Raw genomic sequence first — 19,618 nt, 5'->3', positions numbered from 1 at the left:
GATACAGTATGCTGCCATATCTAAAAACCCAGCCAAATGAGCAGAGTACAGTGGTACCTCAGTTTACAAACTTAATCCGTTCTGGAAGTCCATTCTTAAACCAAATCCATTCTTAAACCGAGGCGCACTTTCCCTAATGAGGCATCCCGCCGCTGGTGCCCTTCCACCGTTTGGCTTCCGTTTGTAGACCGAGGTAAAGTACGCAAACCGGAACACTACTTCCAGTTTTGCGGAGTTCGTAAACCGAACAGTTCATTAACAGGACTGTTCGTAAAGCGAGGTACCACTGTACATATAAATAATAAAGTTGTTATCTTCCTATATTTCCCCTTGTACCATGACATATTCCAATTTATGGAAATTCTTCCTTTACTATTCTTGTCTGTTAGAACACCGTAAAACACACTTGTAAAGTTTTCTTTAATACTTTGCTGCTCTCAAGTATCCTAACTAACTGCTATGGCAAGCCTGTCCAAGTTACTTCTGTAAACAACAGCTATGGCTCAAGTGCAGTCCCATGTCTTCTTGGTAGCCACTCCATTACCTAATATTGTGGGAATGTCTGAAGAAGGGCCTCAGCTGAAGATCTTAGCATATAGGCAGGCACATCTGAAGACAGGCAGTCCTCAAATTATACTGCATAATTTTACTCTTCTGATAATTGTTTGTGTCTTTGTGCATACACAGATTTGTAGTAGATGCATGCCTTGGATGCATAAGGTTCCAGGTGTATTCTCTGGCAGCTTTAGTTAAGGAGCTTGGCCAGCAGGGCTGGGAAAGATCCCCACTGGAAAATGAACAATACTTGATTTTACGGACAAGTTAACAATATAAGGCAGTCTTATCTATATGAAAGGAGCCCTTCATTGCACTTTTACAGGCCAAGTGCACATTTTAAAAAGGCAATAATGTAGAATGGCTTAACTCTGGGTGTTTGTTTTAAACAATTATGTACTTTTTGTGCTGCTATTCATGTACATTGCTGCTTTAAAAACATTGCACACTGAATAGCACTTAAAACCAACAACAACCAACCACCACCACCACCACCACCAAGCATAATACTGACTATGCAGCAAAGGGCCAATCATGTATTCTTCCACACACCACTAAATGCAGTGTTAAAATACTCAAATTAGCAGCTGCAAATTAAGGACCTACAGAACTTGAGGCAAGCAATTAACGTCTGTGCCTATCTAATTGCTGCTGATCTTAGCAAGAGAGACCCTACTTGTGCATTATGTAATTGATGGTGGAAAGTACTGTCTTCAGTCTACTTAGCAAGTCAGCCGTGACTTCACTGAGAAGATGATTAAGCAGGAAGGCCTATTGTGACCTTGGGGCTTCTTCAGTGCCACCAGCCCTGGGCTTCTGCAAGGAGTGCTCCTCACATGAATTGTAACCCATAGCCCAGCCTTCATTTTCCAAAGAGTAACTTTCTAGTGTTTCAGTTACAGGTAGGTAGCCATGTTGGTCTGCCATAGTCAAAACAAAATAAAATAAAAAATTCCTTCCAGTAGCACCTTAGAGACCAACTAAGTTAGTTCTTGGTATGAGCTTTCGTGTGCATGCACCATCTGAAGAAGTGTGCATGCACACGAAAGCTCATACCAAGAACTAACTTAGTTGGTCTCTAAGGTGCTACTGGAAGGAATTTTTTATTTTATTTTGTTTTTTCTAGTGTTTGTAGAACTTGTGACATGAGGCAAAATGCAGGTACTGTGCAATATATAAGAATACAATTTTTCTTAAGGGTTTTTTTTGTGTGAGAAACTACCCTGTTATCACCTTTCACAGTTTTTACCCAATGACTGACATTTAGGAAAGCAGATCTCACCAATTAGATCAATGAGAAGGCTAGAGTGAAACATCCAATGTGTTTTGTTTTTAAGCCTTTTCTGCTGGTCTTCCCTGGTGGAGAAGTAGAGAACAAGGTTACAATATCGATACCAGTTGCTGGGAATTGCAGATGGGCAGAGTGTTGTTGCGCTCAGGTTCACCTTGTTGGCCATTGTGAGAACAGGATGTTGGACTAAATGGGCTATTGGCTTTATCCAGCAGGGCTCTTACGTTCTTATGCTACTTGATGGAAAACAACTCTCATATTCAGGATTTTAGTGTAGTTGTGATTGGGAAGTACTGTGTCAAAAACAAAAGGAAGCAGCAATGAGGTCATGAGCTTTCTTACTCCAGATCATATTCACATTTAGGGAGAATAGGTAAGGTTCCATTCCCAGAGAGAGCAAGAGTTTACACAAAATGCATTGGTGTAAAAAAGTTACAAGACAGACAGTTTGGATCTGCTGCCACAAGCAGGGAATTGATGATGAACAAGCGATGAGTGCTTTTGATAGGTAATGTAATTTTAGGAGGACCCCAACAGCAGCGCAGGAGGAGATTTGAGGTGCAGCTTTCAGTTTTCTTGTATGACCCAAAAGCTGTATGTCGGCTCCCTCGGCCAACAAAGCGAGATAAGCACTACAACCCCAGAGTCGTCCGTGACTGGACCTACTTTTAAGTGTGGTAATACCATACAGCCAGATCCCATGCATGTTCATTTGAGTGGAGCGTATTTTGGAGTAAACATGCATAGGATTAGCTTACCTCACTGCATCTTCCATCCCTTTCCAAGTTCCGACCCACCTCCATGCCCCTCTTCCTGTTCTAAACAACTCGTGGTATTGCAAAGTCTGTGCTAGGGATTAGGAACCTGTGGACCTCGAGATCCTGCTGGACTACAATTCCCATCAACCCTGACCACTTGCCATATTGGCTGGGACTGATGACATCTGGGTCACAGGTTCCCCATTCCTGGTCTGTACCGGCTCAGCTTTGAAACATGCATCGTCCCCGATCCACTTTCCTCGCCGCTCCTATTGCATTGCAGCCCTCCCATTCATTCCTCCCCTCTGCCCTACTGCCGCTGTTCTCGTGCCTTCCTCCCGTGAACTCCCCTTCGTCCTCTGACGCACAGCTTGCCCCTCTTCCACCGCCTCCCTCCCTCATCCCGATCTCCCCTTTCAAGTCCCCCCCCCTCTCCTATCTGCCTTGAGTTCCCCCACGCCCCAACCAAGTACTGTAGGGAGGCTGGGAAAGCATGTGTGTCCCTTTAAGAGCCTTCTTTCTTCGTCTCACGTGTATGATCAGCTGACAGTGACGCTACAGGGGGAAACTCTCTCTGTTCCTGAAACATCGGGCGCTGCAGCGGGTTGCACGGGCACCTGGTTGGGCTGGGCTCGTGTTTTGCTTCTCAGTTGTCTCCTGGGTCTGGCTGCAAAAGCAGCGCTGCTACCGTTGCTGAGTGCATGCTTGCTGAGACTTGAGCGCAGAGGGAAGTGTGCCGGGTTCGCCGGACAGAGACGGTGCAGGGCGAGCAGCAGTGCATTGGCAGCCTTGGAGATCCATCCCTTGCCCATCCAGTTACTGAAACCGCTGATCGAGATCTCCCTGATTTCCTCCCCCACCCCCGGGAAGCTTCCTCACAGCGACGGCAACTCCATACCGTAGTCCCTGAGATTTTTCCTTCCGTAGGAGCCGCTGAGACGACAGCCACTTCTTATCAGTCTCCAGACGTTTTCACCCAGCTTGAGACTGCTTGATAAGAAGCAGGCTACTCTGTGACCTATTAACGCCTAATCCCAGTTGTTACCCTAGTTCATGGATTATCTGGTAGGTACTTGACGTAAACTGAATGAAATCGCCATTCCCAATATATTTCTAGTTTGTTTCCAAGCCTGCACCTTCCTATGTCTTGATATCTGTATGCTTTTTCTTTTTTAATGGTTCATGGTGACAGTACATTCTAAAAGGTCTCTTGGATTTTACAGATAATTGTTTGTGCTTTTTGAATAAGTGAAACTTGGTTCTGTAAAGGTCCTTTTAGCATCAGTTTCACAAACAAACCTGAGTATCTCTCTCTCTCTCTCTCTCTCTCTCTCTCTCTCTATTGTTGACATGGTAGGGTGATGGGAAGAGGCTTTCCCTATTGTGTCCTGTGAGCTCTCAATTAGGAAATTGCATTCCTCACCTCCAGGGTTTTTTGTTTTTTTTTAAAATCAGACTTAAAACTATTAAAGGCCAGTGAGCCAAGAGTGGTTTTCCTAAAGAGGACTATAGTTCCACTCATTTGGTTATTAGACTTCTAAACGCCTGACCTCGGTCACTAGTTTTCCTCCTAAATGTATAAACAGAGGGAACGCTTGAATGCATCAAACTGAAACTGGGCATTTGTAGTTCTTTACCTGACTAGTTTGGTATTCAGCAGTAACATTTAGCAGTCTTTAATGACTGTTGCCCTTATTTGTACAAAAAGAGATTTTATCTCGGGTGTTTGCTCCAAGGTTGAATGACTTTTCAGGTTCATGAAAACACTGGCAAGTACAAATCCGAATTGTGGTTACATATGAAATAAGAACTTTACAGTAACATGTTTGCTTGGATGATTTTTCAAATCTAAAGTAAAACAAAACAAAGTCTACCTAACTGGTAGTAAACAAACACACATGGTTTGGTGTGCTTGCGTGCTGATATACCGTACTTTCTATTGCTGGATTGATGACTCTGGAGTATAAATAATCAGTAATGTTTTCCTGTGCTTTTCAAACAATTCACTTCTTTGCATTTCAGAATACATCTTGCCACTTAATGGTTAACACTTGCAAGTAATTAAAGTAAATTATAAGCTGTTTAGTCATAAAGTGTTAGTGTTCTGATATGCTGCTGCATGGAAGAGGTGTGAGTTGCTATGTCTCCTTGCTTTTAGATTCTTACAAAGTGGTTGAGAAGTAAAGGAATATATGAAGAGATGCCAACTTATGTGATCCAACATCTGTGCAGACTGCACCTGTGAAACTTATATTATGGCTCCTAGTAATTTCACTGCTTGAGTTCTCAAATTGTCAAAACCTCATAGGGAAGGCCTTTGTGAATAAATTGGCCCATAAAATCTATATGTAAGATTGGTTTAATTATCCTAATAGGAGTTAGATTTTTTTTACTGTTTGATATTTTGTTTTGAGGTGGAATGTGCTGCTGTTTGTGAGACCAAAAATATTTTTTTTGGGTGGGTGGGGGCCTGCTTTAAATAAGAGTTACATTAAAAGGCTAACAATTTAGTATGGTATAAGCTAGTGGTGTCCAAACTTTTTTCAAAGAGGGCCAGATTTGATGAAGTGAAGGGCCGTGAATGCTGACCAAAGGGCTGACCAAAGTTGTTAACCTTTTTTATGGTTGAAGTTGTTGAGGTTTTTTTTAGGATTTTACCCCAGGAAATTAACTGCCACAGGGGCCAGATTAAACCGACCAGTGGGCCGGATTAGGCCCCCGAAATGGACTTTGGACATGCCTGGTGTAAGCTTTTGTGGACAACAGTCCATTTCACCAGGTGTATGAAGTGTTATGCTGAGTTACAGGTATATAGTAACATATTTGAGAAGAGGGGCAGAATTGTAATTGTGAGGTCAGAAGGAAATGAGATGTAGAAAGTGCAGATACAGCGATAATTATGTAATTAACAAAACTGTAGTTGGTGAATAATAATATTCTGGTATTTGTGCACCAGTTAACACTTGTCGTATGCTAATAAAAGTACAACTACTTTGTCCCAATTCAATTCACAGGAGATAGAATCCACCCAAGAGTTTGCAAAGAACTTAAATGTGAAATTGATCTTCTCACAAAAATATGTCACTTGCCTCTCACATCAGCCTCCATACCTGAGGATCAGAAAACAGCCAATGCAACACCATTTTTTTATAAAGGGAACCAGGGAGGATCCTGGAAATTACAGGCCAGTTAACATCTGTCCCATTAAAATTGGTGGAAAGTATTTATAAAGATAAAATAACCAAGCATATAGAAGAGTAAGCCTTACTGAAGCGGAACCAGCATTGCTTCTGCAAGGGAAAATACTATTTCATGAACCTATTCAAGTTCTTTGAGAGTGTCAAGAAGCATTTAGATAGAGGTGATCTGGTTGTCATAGTGTCAGGCGCGTAGGAAGAGTGGGGTGGCGCCCTGCAGGCCGCCCCGGGTGCCATCATGGAGGTTTTTTTTTTCTTTTTTCAAATTATCAAGGAACAATTACTGCCCTACTAGGGCGGTTCATAAAAAAAACCTTTTTTTGGAAATGCCTGCTCCAAAGGTCTTACCTTACTACACTAGGGATTATATAGCTGTACTGTATATGAAATTTCATGCATATCAATATATTGACCCTCCTCCAGAAAATAGCTGTTTACTTGGCCATTTTCCTATGTTGCGAAGGCTGAAATTTCAATTCAGTGCAACTGAATGAATGAATAAACAAATAAATAAATCCTCCCCTTCAGTACTTTCAAACACTACTACAGGTTCCACATAATATCTGTACTGCATTGTTTACTGTGAGAGCACCTGCACTTTGGAACTCCCTGCCTATTGCAACAAAGCACATGCCTTTGCTAGACTCTTTTCGGGCACCTGCTAAAAGCATTCTTCTTTAGGCAAGCATACCTAGATGCTTAGGAAGTTGAAGTAATCTTAATCTTAATATTTTAGCTTTTGTATGTTTTAAAGTAGGATTGTTTTTATTTATTTATTTTACTGCTGTGGTGTTTTTTTGTTTTTTGTTTTGGTAAACCACTTTGCAGGTTTTTTAAAAAAAATTTTATTAAATAAATAAATAAATAAATAAATAAATAATATAAATAAAACAACCCAAGCCGAAACACAATCCATCATGTAGATTTAAGTCTCTGTCCATAGTCATCTACTTGTTATTAGAGGCTCAGAATCCACATTCCTTTGTAAGAAAATATGAAATAACGTAAAACTATTTTTGCAGGCAAAAACACACACACACAAAAACCAACCAATGGGGGTGGGACAAGAAATTTTCAGCACCAGGTACCACCTGACCTTCCTATGCCTCTGCATAGTGTACTTTCAAAAGGCTTTCAACAAAGTACACTACCAGGCTCCTGTGTAAGCTTAGGAGTCAAGGAATAAGAGGAGAGGTCCTTTTGTGGATCACAAATTGGTTAAGTTGCAGAAAACAAAGAGCAGGAATAAATGGACAGTTCTCCAAATGGAGAAATGTAGACAGTGGAGTCCATCAAGGATCAGTATTTGGACCCGTGCTTTTTAACTTGTTCATAAACAATCTAGAGTTAGAAATGAGCAGTGAAATGGTCAAGTTTGCTGATGATACTAAATTGTTCAGAGTAGTTAAAACAAAAAGAGATCACAAGGATCTCCAAAAGGACCTCTCCAAACTGAGTAGTAGAATGGCAAATGCAGTTCAATGTACACAAGTGTGAAGTGATGCATGCTGGGGGGTGGGTCATTAACTTCACATATCCGCTTATGGGGTCTGCTTATGGCAGTGAAGGACTAGGAATGAGACCAAGGGGTCATGTCAAATAGCTCAGTGAAAATGTTGACCCTGTTTGTGGCAGTGGAGAAAAAGAGATAGTCCATGCTAGGGATCACTAGGAAAGGAATTGAAAATAAAACTGTCAATATTATAATGCCGTTATACAAATCTATTGTGTGGCTGCATTTTGAATACCATGTACAGTTCTGGTCACTTCATCTCAAAAAAGATATTGTAGGGTTCAAAAAGTTTCAGAAAAGGCCTACCAAAATGATCAAGGGGAAGGAGTAGCTCCTTTATGAAGAAATGTTGCTGCTTTTGGAATTTAGAGAAGAGGTGAGTTAGAGGTTAACACTATAGAAGTTTATAAAATTAAGTATGGCATGAAGAAAGTGGATAGAGATTTTTTCTCTCTCTCTCTCTCTTATAATAGTTAAACTCACAGACACCCAGTGAAGCTGAACGTTGGAAGACTCAGGACAGATAGAAGAAAGTACCGGGTACTTCTTCACACAACACATAGTTAAACTGTGGTGCTTGTTCCTACAGAAGCCAGTGATGATCCCCAACCTAGATAGCTTTAAAAGAGGATTAGGCAAAAGAGGAGAGGGTTGTCGAAGGTTACTAGCCATGAGCTGTTTGCAGTAATGATTCTGAATACCATGAAGGGAGTGCTGTTTTGCTCAAATCTTCCTTGTAGGTTTCCCACAGGCATCTGGTTGATCACTGTGATAACAGGATGCTGGGCTAGATGAGCTATTACCTGGTCCAGGATCCTCCTCTTATGTACTTACTGTAATTCGGCACTTTCATGATCTCCTTGAAGTTTTTTGTTATGATTTTCTGTATTGTTACTTATCTGCAACACGTACTGGGCAATAGCATTAACCTCTTGCAGGGCTTGCTTCCAGAGAGCTCACCAACCTAAAAGAGTTACTCAGCAGTTACAAAACAGAAATGCGAACAAACTACTCTCTATTTATTGGACATGGTTGCCAACTGTGGCAACACTATTACAGGACCTAACAATGTCATTTACAACATTAGGGATTCATTCACCTGCACATCTTGCAGTATGAGGTATGCCACCCTCTGCTAGCAATGCTCTTCTTGGCAAACAAATCAGTCTTTGTACAAAGCAATAAACGGACAGAAATCTGTCATCAGAAATGACAATGTTAAGAAACCAGGGTGGGGTGGGGAGACTTCGGCATCTGGAATATTCTGTAACTGACCTTAGAAGTACCCATCTTTGAACAAAGAAACTTCAAAGAGAAACTGGAATGTGAAACAGCTCATTCACAGTTCATCAGGAGTTTCAGTTCTATCAGTTCTGGACTGAGCTTGTCAAAGGTGTGTGTTTTTAAAAAATTAATGCTACATGTGTTGATTGGCTTACCAGTCATTGATCACCAATGACTGTTTTATGAATGATCAAAAATTATCACTTTCAGTACTATCCCACATTTCATTTACCTCTAACCTCTTTCTTTCTTTCTTTCTCTCACACCAAAACACACCAACCTCACCTTTAACTTAGGATCCAAGTTCATGAAGTGAACTGTAGTCTATGAAAGCTGATGTCATAATAAATTGGTTTGTGTTTAAGGTTCGGCAAGACTCTCTGTTGTTTTAAATGGGAGCAGTATTTGATCCAAATAGATTTCTCTAGCTCTTCAGTTAGCCCACCTTACTGCATCTCCCTAAAATGAAAACAAAAACAAACAGTTTACTGCTGAAAAAAATTAAAATGGTGAGGTCTGAGAGAGTTTGCACATTATATTTATGTGTAAAGGATTCATTTGTCTCCAAAATATTTGTTGAACAGATTGTGTTCAGTCTTTATGCTGGGAAAGAAGATGTTTAACGAGATGGTATGTTTCTTTTTAAGAGCTTAGTTAATGGACCACTAGTAATGAACTTGAGAGTTCCAAGAGCAAGCATGCTCCCTGGGAACCTGGAGATTTCTCAAGTGATTTTCTGGAAACTTGTATCTAGATAAATCTGTCTCTCATGTGTATTTGAAGGAAACATTGAAATGCATGACTTCTGCAGAACTCTGTTGAACACTTAGTACAGTATATTTAATTGATTTTGAAATAGGCTCATGTATGTGGGAAATTTACAATATGCTCTTAGCTGAGCTCAGACTGACCTATTTCTCAGTTTCTTGCCCTTCCCTTCTGTTGTATTACTGCATGCAGCCTCACTGTTTGCTAATGGAGTGCATTGTTAAAATATGACATATTTGCTTTTCTTTCTTTTCAAAGGTTTTCAGCACCTGCTCTTGCTGTTCTTAAAATGTACCTGTATCAGTTCTTTTTCTGCCATAACTCACCCAAAGGATGGTACCTTATTATATTTGTGATATATTTTATGAAATGTGAGACTAGAATCTCAAATCCCTGCTTTTTGACATGTCTAGGTATTATGTGTGGTAGTCTGCTTGCTTTGCTATGTATGAAAGGAAAGTCAGAAGAATAGAGTTTGGAACTTTAATATGATTTCTTTTCCCACTTCTTGTCAAAAAAACAAACAAAAAACAAAAAACCCCAACCTCTTAAACAAAACTAAAAACAGAACAATAACCATAGTCATCCTGTGCATGTACATATTTTTCTTAATGATACAGGTATGCCATTTTTTTCAAAATGGCAGATTCAGCCCATTGCATGTTCCGCAGGCTGTGGCTTTGGTGGACCTAACTCCATAGAATCAGGTTACAATAATGCTAATGTTGGAAGTATCTAGTGATGGATGACCAACACTTTTTAAATGTTGGTTGCCTAGGCCATGTACCTGTAAATTGCCTCATTTTTATTTTAAAAAGCTGTCTAGAAAGCTTCATGGATAAATCCGCGCTAGTAGTTGGGCTTCAAAATCAAGAAACTTATACTTGCAATATAAGTTTGTCTATAAAACTGTATTTAGCCATGTTTGTATCTAGAATAATTTAGATAAGTGGCTTTCAAATGGTCTTCTAAGGGAATCCAAGGTTCCCTTGGAAGCTGATCAAGTATTTTTCAATAGGAATAATAGTGGTTGGTAACAGCAGCCAAGTGTCCCTGAAACATTCCTTGGCTACTGCTACCAATTTCCCCCTAAAATACTCAGTATTTGGGAAGTGTTGGATATGTTATAGTGTATAATCTCAGCTGGCAGATGATGTTGAGGGCCAGTGTGTCATCCTGTGTATCATAGGGTCCATCTACTTGTGATGGCAATGAAGTGATTTCTTCCTCAAATATGGCAGTTAGCTTTTGGAAGAAAACGCATATTGTTATGTTTGTGTGTGGATTTCACAAAGATTGTGAATGTAGAACAGAGCTTTCCAAAGTGTGTGTTGTGATGTTAGCGTGTTGGCTGCAGTGTGTAGGTGTGTCATGCAAACGCTCCTCACACTCCTCCCTGGGCTGGAATGGGGTTAGTCTAACCTCCAGTTTGCTAGTAAAACTGAATTATTGTGTCACAAAATGATGCATGTCTAAAAAGTGTGTCACCAACATGAAAAGTTTGGAAAGCTCTGCTGCAGAGGGTGAACTTTAGCACCCGTCTCCTGGATGCTGAAATCCAGATACTCCCCCACCACTGGACCTGGCTTTTAATTGTTAATAAATCCATGTTGTGAATGCTAATCATAATGTTAACATCAATTGGTAATTAGACCCTACAGTCGATCACTGTTTTGAGGTGGAGCACAAGGAGGAGAGTGATGCCTGAGTTCATGGCTAGTCTTGTATCCTTGTTGTGGGGGCAGATGACAGGGCAAGTGTTGATTTTGTTCCCCTGGCTATGACGGATCACTCATCATTGTTGTGCCTGGGGTGAGTGCAGAGCAGTCCTGGACACCAGCTCTGTCACCATGGTGATGGTGACATCTACCTCATACTGCCTCAGATATGTTGATTTCATGGAAGAGGAAGCAAACAGCAAGCTTAGAGTCATGGAGGAGAATCCCCAGAGCTCTAAAAGGCTTGATGTTTTGGGAAGGGGAGAAAAGGAAGCTGGTTGAGAAGCCCCCCTCCCTACACTCACTAATGTAAATTTGATTCCTAGTCAACCCTCAATAATGCAAGAGCAAAAATATAGCTCTAATAAAGCCACAAAACAGAGAAAAGTGGCAAATAAAAACCAGGCTTATGACTTGCTTTAGGCCAGGGGTCAGCAAACTTTTTCAGGTCCCTCAGACCTTGTGGGGGACCGGACTAAATTTTGAAAAATAATAATATATGAACAAATTCCTATGCCCCACAAATAACCCAGAGATGCATTTTAAATAAAAGGACACATTCTACTCATGTAAAAACACACTGATTCCCGGACCATCCGTGGGCCGGATTTAGAAGGTGATTGGGCTGGATCCAGCTCCTGGGCCTTAGTTTACCTACCTATGCTTTAAGCAGTTGGCCCTGAAACTCTTGTTTTTTGTTTCTTTCTCAAATAGATCCTTCAAGCCTGAAATATTTGCTCTAGGATAGCCTTCCCCTTTGTAAGGTGGTTAATATGGAAATGGTTCCATGAAAGTAGAAAGATTGAAAATAGTAAGGGATATTTATTAAATAACAGAAGCTTTCTATCAAAATAACAACTCCTGAGAACAGGAAGAGTGGGAATGCCCTACAACAATGTAATTTTCAAAAACTTCTCACACGTGGCATACACTGTGCAAGGATGCTGTTAATATGGCAGAATGACTATATTCAGTGTTGATCTTAGGTTGGTATTATAGAGTGATTTAACCACAATTCAACATTGTTGACTAAGTAAGATGAAGAGCATTTTTAAGCTGCAAGTTGTGCTGATAAAATGTGTGTGATCTGGAATGTTTTACATACTCATACTCATGTACTATTCTTGTGATTATATAATATGTCAACAGGACACACACCTGGTAAAAGCTTCCCAGCTATCAAGTTTGGTATTCTTGCAGGGCTCCTATGTATTTTATAGCTTCAAAATAAATCTGCAGGCAAAGCTTTCTCCATCCTTGTTGAAATTCTTAAAAAGTACTGGTGATCTGCCCTGGGAGTTGTGGAGGGGTTGTAGCAAGCTTGCTACATGTTTGTAGTTAGGAAAATTGGAAAACTGCAGATACACTTTTGATAGAAGGCTTCTCTGAAGAGTCAGTTGGCAAAACACAAGGGCAGGAGATGGGAAAATGAGAGTAGCATAGCTTGGAGGTACTCCTGGATCCATCACTGTTGCTTGAGGCTCAGGTTGCCTTGGTGGCATGGAGTGCTTTCCAGCAGCTTTGGCTGGTGGCCCAGCTGCACACTTATCTGGACAAAGATAGTCTAACTATTGTTGTCTATGGTCTGGTAACCTCTAGGTTAGATTACCTTAACACACTATATATGTGAGGCTGCCTCTGGTGACAGTTTAGAAATTTCAGCTGGTGCAGAATTGGGTGGGCAGTTTGCTTACCAGGGCCAGATGGTTTGGGCATACATCACTGTTTCTGGCCCAACTGCACTGGCTGCCAATCAGTTTCCAGGCCTAATTCAAAGTGCTGGTTTTGATCTATAAAGTCTTAAATAGCTCAGGACAGCAGTACCTCAAGGTCCACCCTTCCCCATAAGAACTAAACTAGACCCTCAATCATAAACTGAGACCCTTCTTTGTGTGCCCCCTCCACAAGAGGTCCGGAGGGTGGCAACACAAGAACAGGCCTTTTCTGTTGTGCCCCGCCCCCATTTGTGGAATGCTCTTCCCAAGGAGGCTCATCTAGTGCCTTCATTGCATACCTTTAGGTGCCAGGTTAAAACATTTCTCAATTACCAGGCTTTTGACAGATTAAATAACCAATGTCCTTTTAAATGTGTTTGTGGGAGGAGGGTTATTTGGTGGTGGTTGTTTTGTTTATGTATTTTGTGTTTTCATTCTGTAGTTCTATGTTGTGAACCATCTTGTGATCTTCAGATGAAGGGTGGCATACCAATTTAATAAAGAAAATAATCATAACCATAAAACAGTATTGGATTGTTATAATTTTTGTACACTGAGAACAAGAAAGTCCTAATTTGTAGACTGAGAGCAAACCTCTTGAATATAAGACCCAGATGCACTAACATGTTTTGAAATACATAAAATCAAGAGACAATTTGACATGTGAAAGGGTAGAGAAACTCTTTTTAATTCTGACAAACCTTCATTTTTTATAAGTCCATGATAAACATGACAAATATGAAGAAGCAGAAACTCAGCAACAGGTCAGAAAATAAGTTTAAATAAATTTCATGTAGCATTCATTGAGTTTCTTTGCCCCCCCCTCTTTTTCCTCAACGCTTTTTTATGGAAATGATTGGTTATGTCTGCTTCACACTGTGAAGGCTGGAAGAGACATAAAAATTTTCAGAGTATCATAAATAATTTTCTTTTTATGATGATGTTGATTGATTATCCTGTTTTGGATATCAAGGAAGAGTTCCCTGGGAAGAGGTATTGACGGTTAAACAACTCTGAGAATTGTAGGTCTGTGAATTACAGTTCACAGATATTTTTTTGGGGGGGGGCGGGACCCATGACTGTTTAAAGTAGTTTGATAATGTTTTAAACTTATAGTGCAGATATGCAGATAAGGCTTGAGAGTCTGCTGCCTTGCCAAAGGACGCCTGGTGAGCTCTCAGCTGGGGACCTCTGAATCTCACTTGTGTTCAATAAACTACTATACCATTTAACAGCTGAATTAGTTTACAAAGGATAAGCAGGGTTCATTTGAAGCAGGTTGGATGTATGTTCAGTGCACCTTGGCAGTTGTCACTCTTGGTAACTCCAGCTTCTTCACATCCATTGTTGACATGGATTATTGAGAGATCACCTGAAGTGTGCAGTTTTTGTGCTTTCAGCATGGAGTTAAATGATACCTAATTTGTTTCCAACACTTAACAGTCTTTGGTCTCTATGCACTCACACATTTGGCTTCTGTGTCTATGCAGAACAGTGTTCAAAAACTTGTACAATTAAACCAGCAAGATATTTTTGGTGTAGAGGTGTACCACAGAAGCTAGTGTGCATGCCTGTTAGGGCATGGCCAACATTTTTCTGATGGCTGCACCCTGAGTTTTTGATCATTTCCTGCCATTTGTGTATATCTGTGGTGTGTATTACAACACTTTAATAATATGTGCTATAATATGTTTTTGAGACCTGTTTGTTTGTTTGTTTGTATGGGAGCAAATTCCCCATGATGGCCGGTCACAATTGATGCCTGTTTTCGCAGTGAAGAACTCTTGTTGACATTGCCAAAGTCAAATGTATACCAATATGAAAATACTGCTGCTACTTTGTTACTGATATACCCCTGTGGCTGTTCTTAAATCAGTGCAGCCCTGTGTGATTAGGAATTGCAACAAAAAATTCTTTATCTTTTATGCAAGTAAAATTAAGTCAAAAGCTTACAGAGATACGTATGTATTGTATTTTTTTGTTTGTTTTTCAAAAGTGGAGCTATTTTATAATAGGATACGTTGCAAGAGGAATCTTCAGGTTGGACTTTGGAACTTAAATATTATTGTTCTATAATGTTACTTATCTACTGTTGAATCAAGCATCGGCTTCAGTTCTGTGGAGTGATAACTTAGGTTTTATGTTTGCAGGGGAAACAGTCTCTCACTGGCTCCCTGTGGACACACATTGCTTATTTATTCCTGCATGATTTCTGAGAGCATTCCTTGGTGTGGATAGTTACAATATAGCATCATGACTTAGTTCCCTGTTGCTTGTTCCAAGGCTTTGATTAAGCATCAAATGAAGGTGCCTGGCAGTCTTGAATGTTTAACTTGAAACAACTTGTGAGTGCAAATGTTTTGTTTTCTCTTTCATGCTCGCCATGTAAACTCCTTGCAGAAAACTGCAGTAAACTGTAAGTAAATGAAACTTAAAAATGGCCCAATATTGAAAGCTTTGGCTGGTTGTTGAACCTTTTCTTAAGAAATCCTAACTGACACACAGTACAATATTCCATTTCAAAGCCTGTCTTTTTGTTTTAAGTTTAGAGCACGAAAGTCCTAAAATAAAATAAAATAAAATAAAATAAAAGTAACTATAATCAGGAAACAGGTCTACCATTTCTAGGAGATCTGGTGTCTGAATGATGCCAGGCTTGCGTAGACTTGTCTTCTGTGAATCTTGTATTCCAGGAGTACCCCTCTGTTGTTTCTCAGTGGTAAATCTGCCATCCATTTACAGGTAGACCTGCCATCCAGACAACATATTTCCACCCTCCGCTGAAACTCTTGTTATTCTCTGGCTCTTTTCATTCCTTGTAATCCTTAATTAGTTGAACTGCTGCTATACACAGCCCCCCACCCAGGTAACTTTTAAAATATCATAAAGGTCATAAACTTCTAGCATTTTCTGCTGCTTTTCCCAGCACCGTAGCAACCCTGTGGCGGACCAAAGTTGTTGAACTTTTTTTTAGCTTAGGGTGGCCAGCTATGTTTTGCCACTCCTCCCCCTTTTTTATGGTTTCTTATCGTGACAAGAGATTTAGACTCTCTGGAGTAGGACACATGGCCACACTTTGTTGGCTTTGTTCACATCATGGCAAGCCATGGTTAAGCAGATTGCTCCCACTTTGCTCCTCTTGTAGAGCAAGTGGGAGCAACAAAACACAATCCTTGGCTTAACATTATTATACCCCAAACTGGACTTTTGGTTTGTTTTTCTCCAAATAAGCCACAGTTGGTGAGCCATAAACAAACACTGGCCTTAGATTGTGGTTATTTTGGAACCCAACAGAGTACAACACCTAGTTTGGATGTATGCCAAGGATTGTGTTTTGTTTCTTCCACTTGCTCTAGGGGAGCAATCGGTGCATTCATGGTTAACCATTAACCATGGCTTGCCATGGCACGCAAACACACCCAATATTTCATGAATTACTATAGTTTTTCTTTGAAACCTGTTGCAACCCTTTGCTGTAGCCTGTGGCAAAGGGTACATTTTAATTATTTACTGTTTCAGAAAAACAACTTTAGAAATCTGTGTTGCATGTTCCAGTTACACATGTAAAAATACAGTATACATTTGGATGCTCCTTAATTATAATAGTGGGTAAAGGATTGCCCTGCTTACTTTTCATAACCATACATTTATCCTACCCTTTCTCAATTTTCTTATCTCTTGCAATAGTTTTGATAGCTTTCACCCACTTTCTTCATAATCTGCTTAAAATACACAAACATTAAAATATAAATATATGGTTAAAACTGCAGTTCGCACCCCATTATCCACAGGAATACTTTTAACAATAAGCATTTATTTGTATGGCTTTCAGACCACCTAAGATCTGTCCTCTGTTGGACACTGTAGATTGCTGTGGGGAATATCTCTAGAAAAGATAAGTGGCTCTTACCTAGGCTACAGTTGGTAGCTAGAGAACAGTCCATGCTGCCCTGACTGTTCTAATAGGTGAGGCTTGCCCTACATATATAGTCTGCGAAGCTGAGGTTACCATATGAGGGACATTTAAAAGTATGTATTTCCATAGTGTTTAATTGTTGATACGTCTAATTGTTTCACTGATAATGCCCTGCAAATTTTGCCAGCTTTCTTAATGTGTCTTTCCAAAACCATAAGCTGCAGCGGTTCAGCATACCATTGTAAAAATTGACCATAGCAAATCTGCCTGCTGAACAGTAAAAAAAATATATTTTCTATGATGACTTCTCTTTGTTTCTTAATTAGGTTTGTGATGTGTAGTTCCCCCACCCCACACACACTAGCTGTTTGCTATTGCCTGTGGTTCACACTGAAAAAAATCAGGGCTTTCTTATGCATTTCTGCAATATATGCATTGAGAGTGCAATCAGCGAATCAGCCCACCTATGGATATAGTTAGATATTTCTAAGCCTTTTCAGCCACTGTGCTAATGGGTATAGCAGCCGCTTGCTGCAGATAAATTGTTAGATGGGCCTGTTCACCCATTTCATAATCTATGTGAACAATATATCCAAAGTATTTGAAGTGGAATCTGACCCTCTGTATCAAACCAATCCGTTATTAACTGTGCTAAAGTAAGAGCAGATACTAAAAATACTGGTTCTTCATCATTACTATCATTATTTATTTCATTAATGAATTGCTTCCTATGGGACATCTCCAGGTGATTTATAGTGCAATGTAAGGTACTTTCTGTTATGCGTAGTGGTCCACCCTTCAGCCCAAAGGCTTGTTGGAGCAGATAACAATACAAATGATTAGGACACTAAAAACAGCATGATAAAAATGGAAAAGCAGCAAGATAAAATAGAAAAGGCCCATGTCATACTGGATTAAAATTGTAGATCTAAAAAGATATCTGTTGATATACAGTATACCTTGGATATGAGGTTCAGACAGTGGTTTTTGCAAGTCCTACAGTTGCCAAGAGACATCTCTCCCCCCGCACTACACTCAGGATTGTACATGACACAGGACATAGATAGGCATGCCACACTTAGCTAGTGAGCTGTGAGCTATGTATGCAGAATGATGCTATCTTGAGCAGAAAGGATTACAGATGACTGGATAGGACAGTAATGCCTCCTGAAAAGACACCAAATGGAAGCAAAGGTGCCTGTTGACCAGAATTCAAGTGACTTTTCTCTTTTGTTTTATGTTTGTCAATTATACCACCCTTCGCAGAAGTGAACATTAGTATTGAGATGGATCAGTGTTTCCAAACTCTTTTCCCCAGGGACCACTTGAAAATTGCCAAGCGTCTTGGCAGACAATGATTTTTCTGCTTGTTTTAGCAGACAAGATAGGATAGTGACCTATATAAGATATGGAATATTTTCTATATAAGGCTGAATTTATTTCTGGAGGGGAAGCACCTTTAATATTTTTTTTTAGCTGTGTGGGTTTTTTATTATAAAAAAATTAAAAAAGCTTCTGAAAACAATAAACTGCTCAGCTCCAAATAAAACATTTTAAATGTGTTGCAAAGTGCAATATACAAATGTGGCACTAGATGGCGACAGTGAGCTATGCAAAATTCAATGTATTTTTCAAAACGGTTTTTTAAAAAACACATTTTCACAGCGTTTTTTAATATGTGTAGATTCCACCTCAGTTTGTGTTAAGGAGTTACTATAGAGAAGCTACAGTCTTGCTTGTACTTGTTCTTTCAGCCCTCTTGTAAAACTAATTACAAAATTAACCTTTCCCTCTCGTATTTGATGGCTGAATATATTAATTACATTTTCTACTCTTGTTATTCACAAGGGTGTTGTACAGATCACAGTAAGTTTCATATTTAAGTTACACTCCTTTTGTATTTATCTTGGTTTTGTTTGCAGCTGAAAAGCCTTATTATTGTAGCATTTGCTAAAGGTCAAAAGCAAATTAATTGTGTGCTGAATAAGAATCCAAACTGAAGTTACATAACCTTTGTTGTATGTGTTGGCTTCCTTACTAAAATAATAACTCTAAACATCTTTTACTAAGCTTCGTCATGTTGAAATTTACTTGCATCCTTGTACTGGGAAATTGAGGGCTGGGAGAAATCTCAATATTGCATACACTTGCTACATTTTCTTTCTTAAGAGCTTGTTTAACAGAAATATGCATACCAAAAGCAAGTTGTTGTTTTTTCTGTGACAGCAAACAATCCAACTAACTACTGTAAAGCAATTGCTAATTGTAGCCTTAGAACAATCCAATACATTTACAATCTGGTTTTTCCCCCCCCATCCAGAAATCAGATGCATGCTAGATACAAGTCTTTAAAGCTCAACTTTTAATTATATTTGGAAGACAGAAAGTCATTGTCAGTACACAATATAATCTAAAAGTTTGATTTTAACTTATATTTTGTAACTTTGGTTTTTTAATTATATCTTATTTAATTACTCTATCAAAGATGATGTAATAAACAAAAAAATAATTAACATCAAAATACATAGACAGAGGGAGGTAAGCTAGTGTACTAGATAGGACTTTCCTCTCTTGCAAGTACAGTACAAGTTTAGCTTTATAGTTTTGCATCTAAACCATATATCTTATTCCTAAATAGAAAAAAAACCCAGAGCATAACTGTAGGTGGGTGGTATTCAACTAAGTTGTACAGTATTCAGAATGGACCGACTGAAATGGACGAACATGACTAAGGGTCATTAATTTCAGTAGGTCTACTCTGAGTAAAGATTAGTTGCATACAACCCGTTGTTCTTTAGCTAGTCAGATTGTTGTCACAGTTAACAGACAGCTTGTTTTGGTATGCATACAACTGAAATAGATACTATTTATTGAATGCTTTCAGTGCACAGGAACAGAAGAGA

General features: G+C 39.5%; 1 protein-coding gene across 6 annotated transcripts in view; it reads left to right on the top strand.

Annotated features, from left to right (window-relative positions):
- ARL15 (ADP ribosylation factor like GTPase 15) overlaps positions 1 to 19,618 on the top strand; it is a 178,992-nt gene that overhangs the window by 30,444 nt on the left and 128,930 nt on the right. For 2 of the 6 annotated variants that reach the window (XM_033164796.1, XM_033164798.1), the window contains exons 1-2: positions 3,110 to 3,669; positions 15,200 to 15,215. The exons of 1 other annotated variant lie outside the window; for it this stretch is intronic. Coding sequence is in view for 1 of the 5 variants with exons in the window: in XM_033164794.1 (XP_033020685.1) it covers positions 3,658 to 3,669 (12 nt within the window). In the remaining 4 variants the exon portion in view is untranslated. Of the gene's footprint in view, positions 1 to 3,108; positions 3,670 to 15,199; positions 15,216 to 19,618 lie in introns of those variants that run through there. 3 more of the 6 variants (XM_033164797.1, XM_033164791.1, XM_033164794.1) reach the window with 3 other exon arrangements.

This window comes from Lacerta agilis, chromosome 11 (genome assembly GCF_009819535.1).
Source record: "Lacerta agilis isolate rLacAgi1 chromosome 11, rLacAgi1.pri, whole genome shotgun sequence".
In the NCBI taxonomy this organism is placed as follows: Eukaryota; Metazoa; Chordata; class Lepidosauria; order Squamata; family Lacertidae; genus Lacerta; species Lacerta agilis.
Note: the sequence above shows the minus strand (reverse complement) of the source record. Positions and strands in the feature narration are given on the sequence as shown.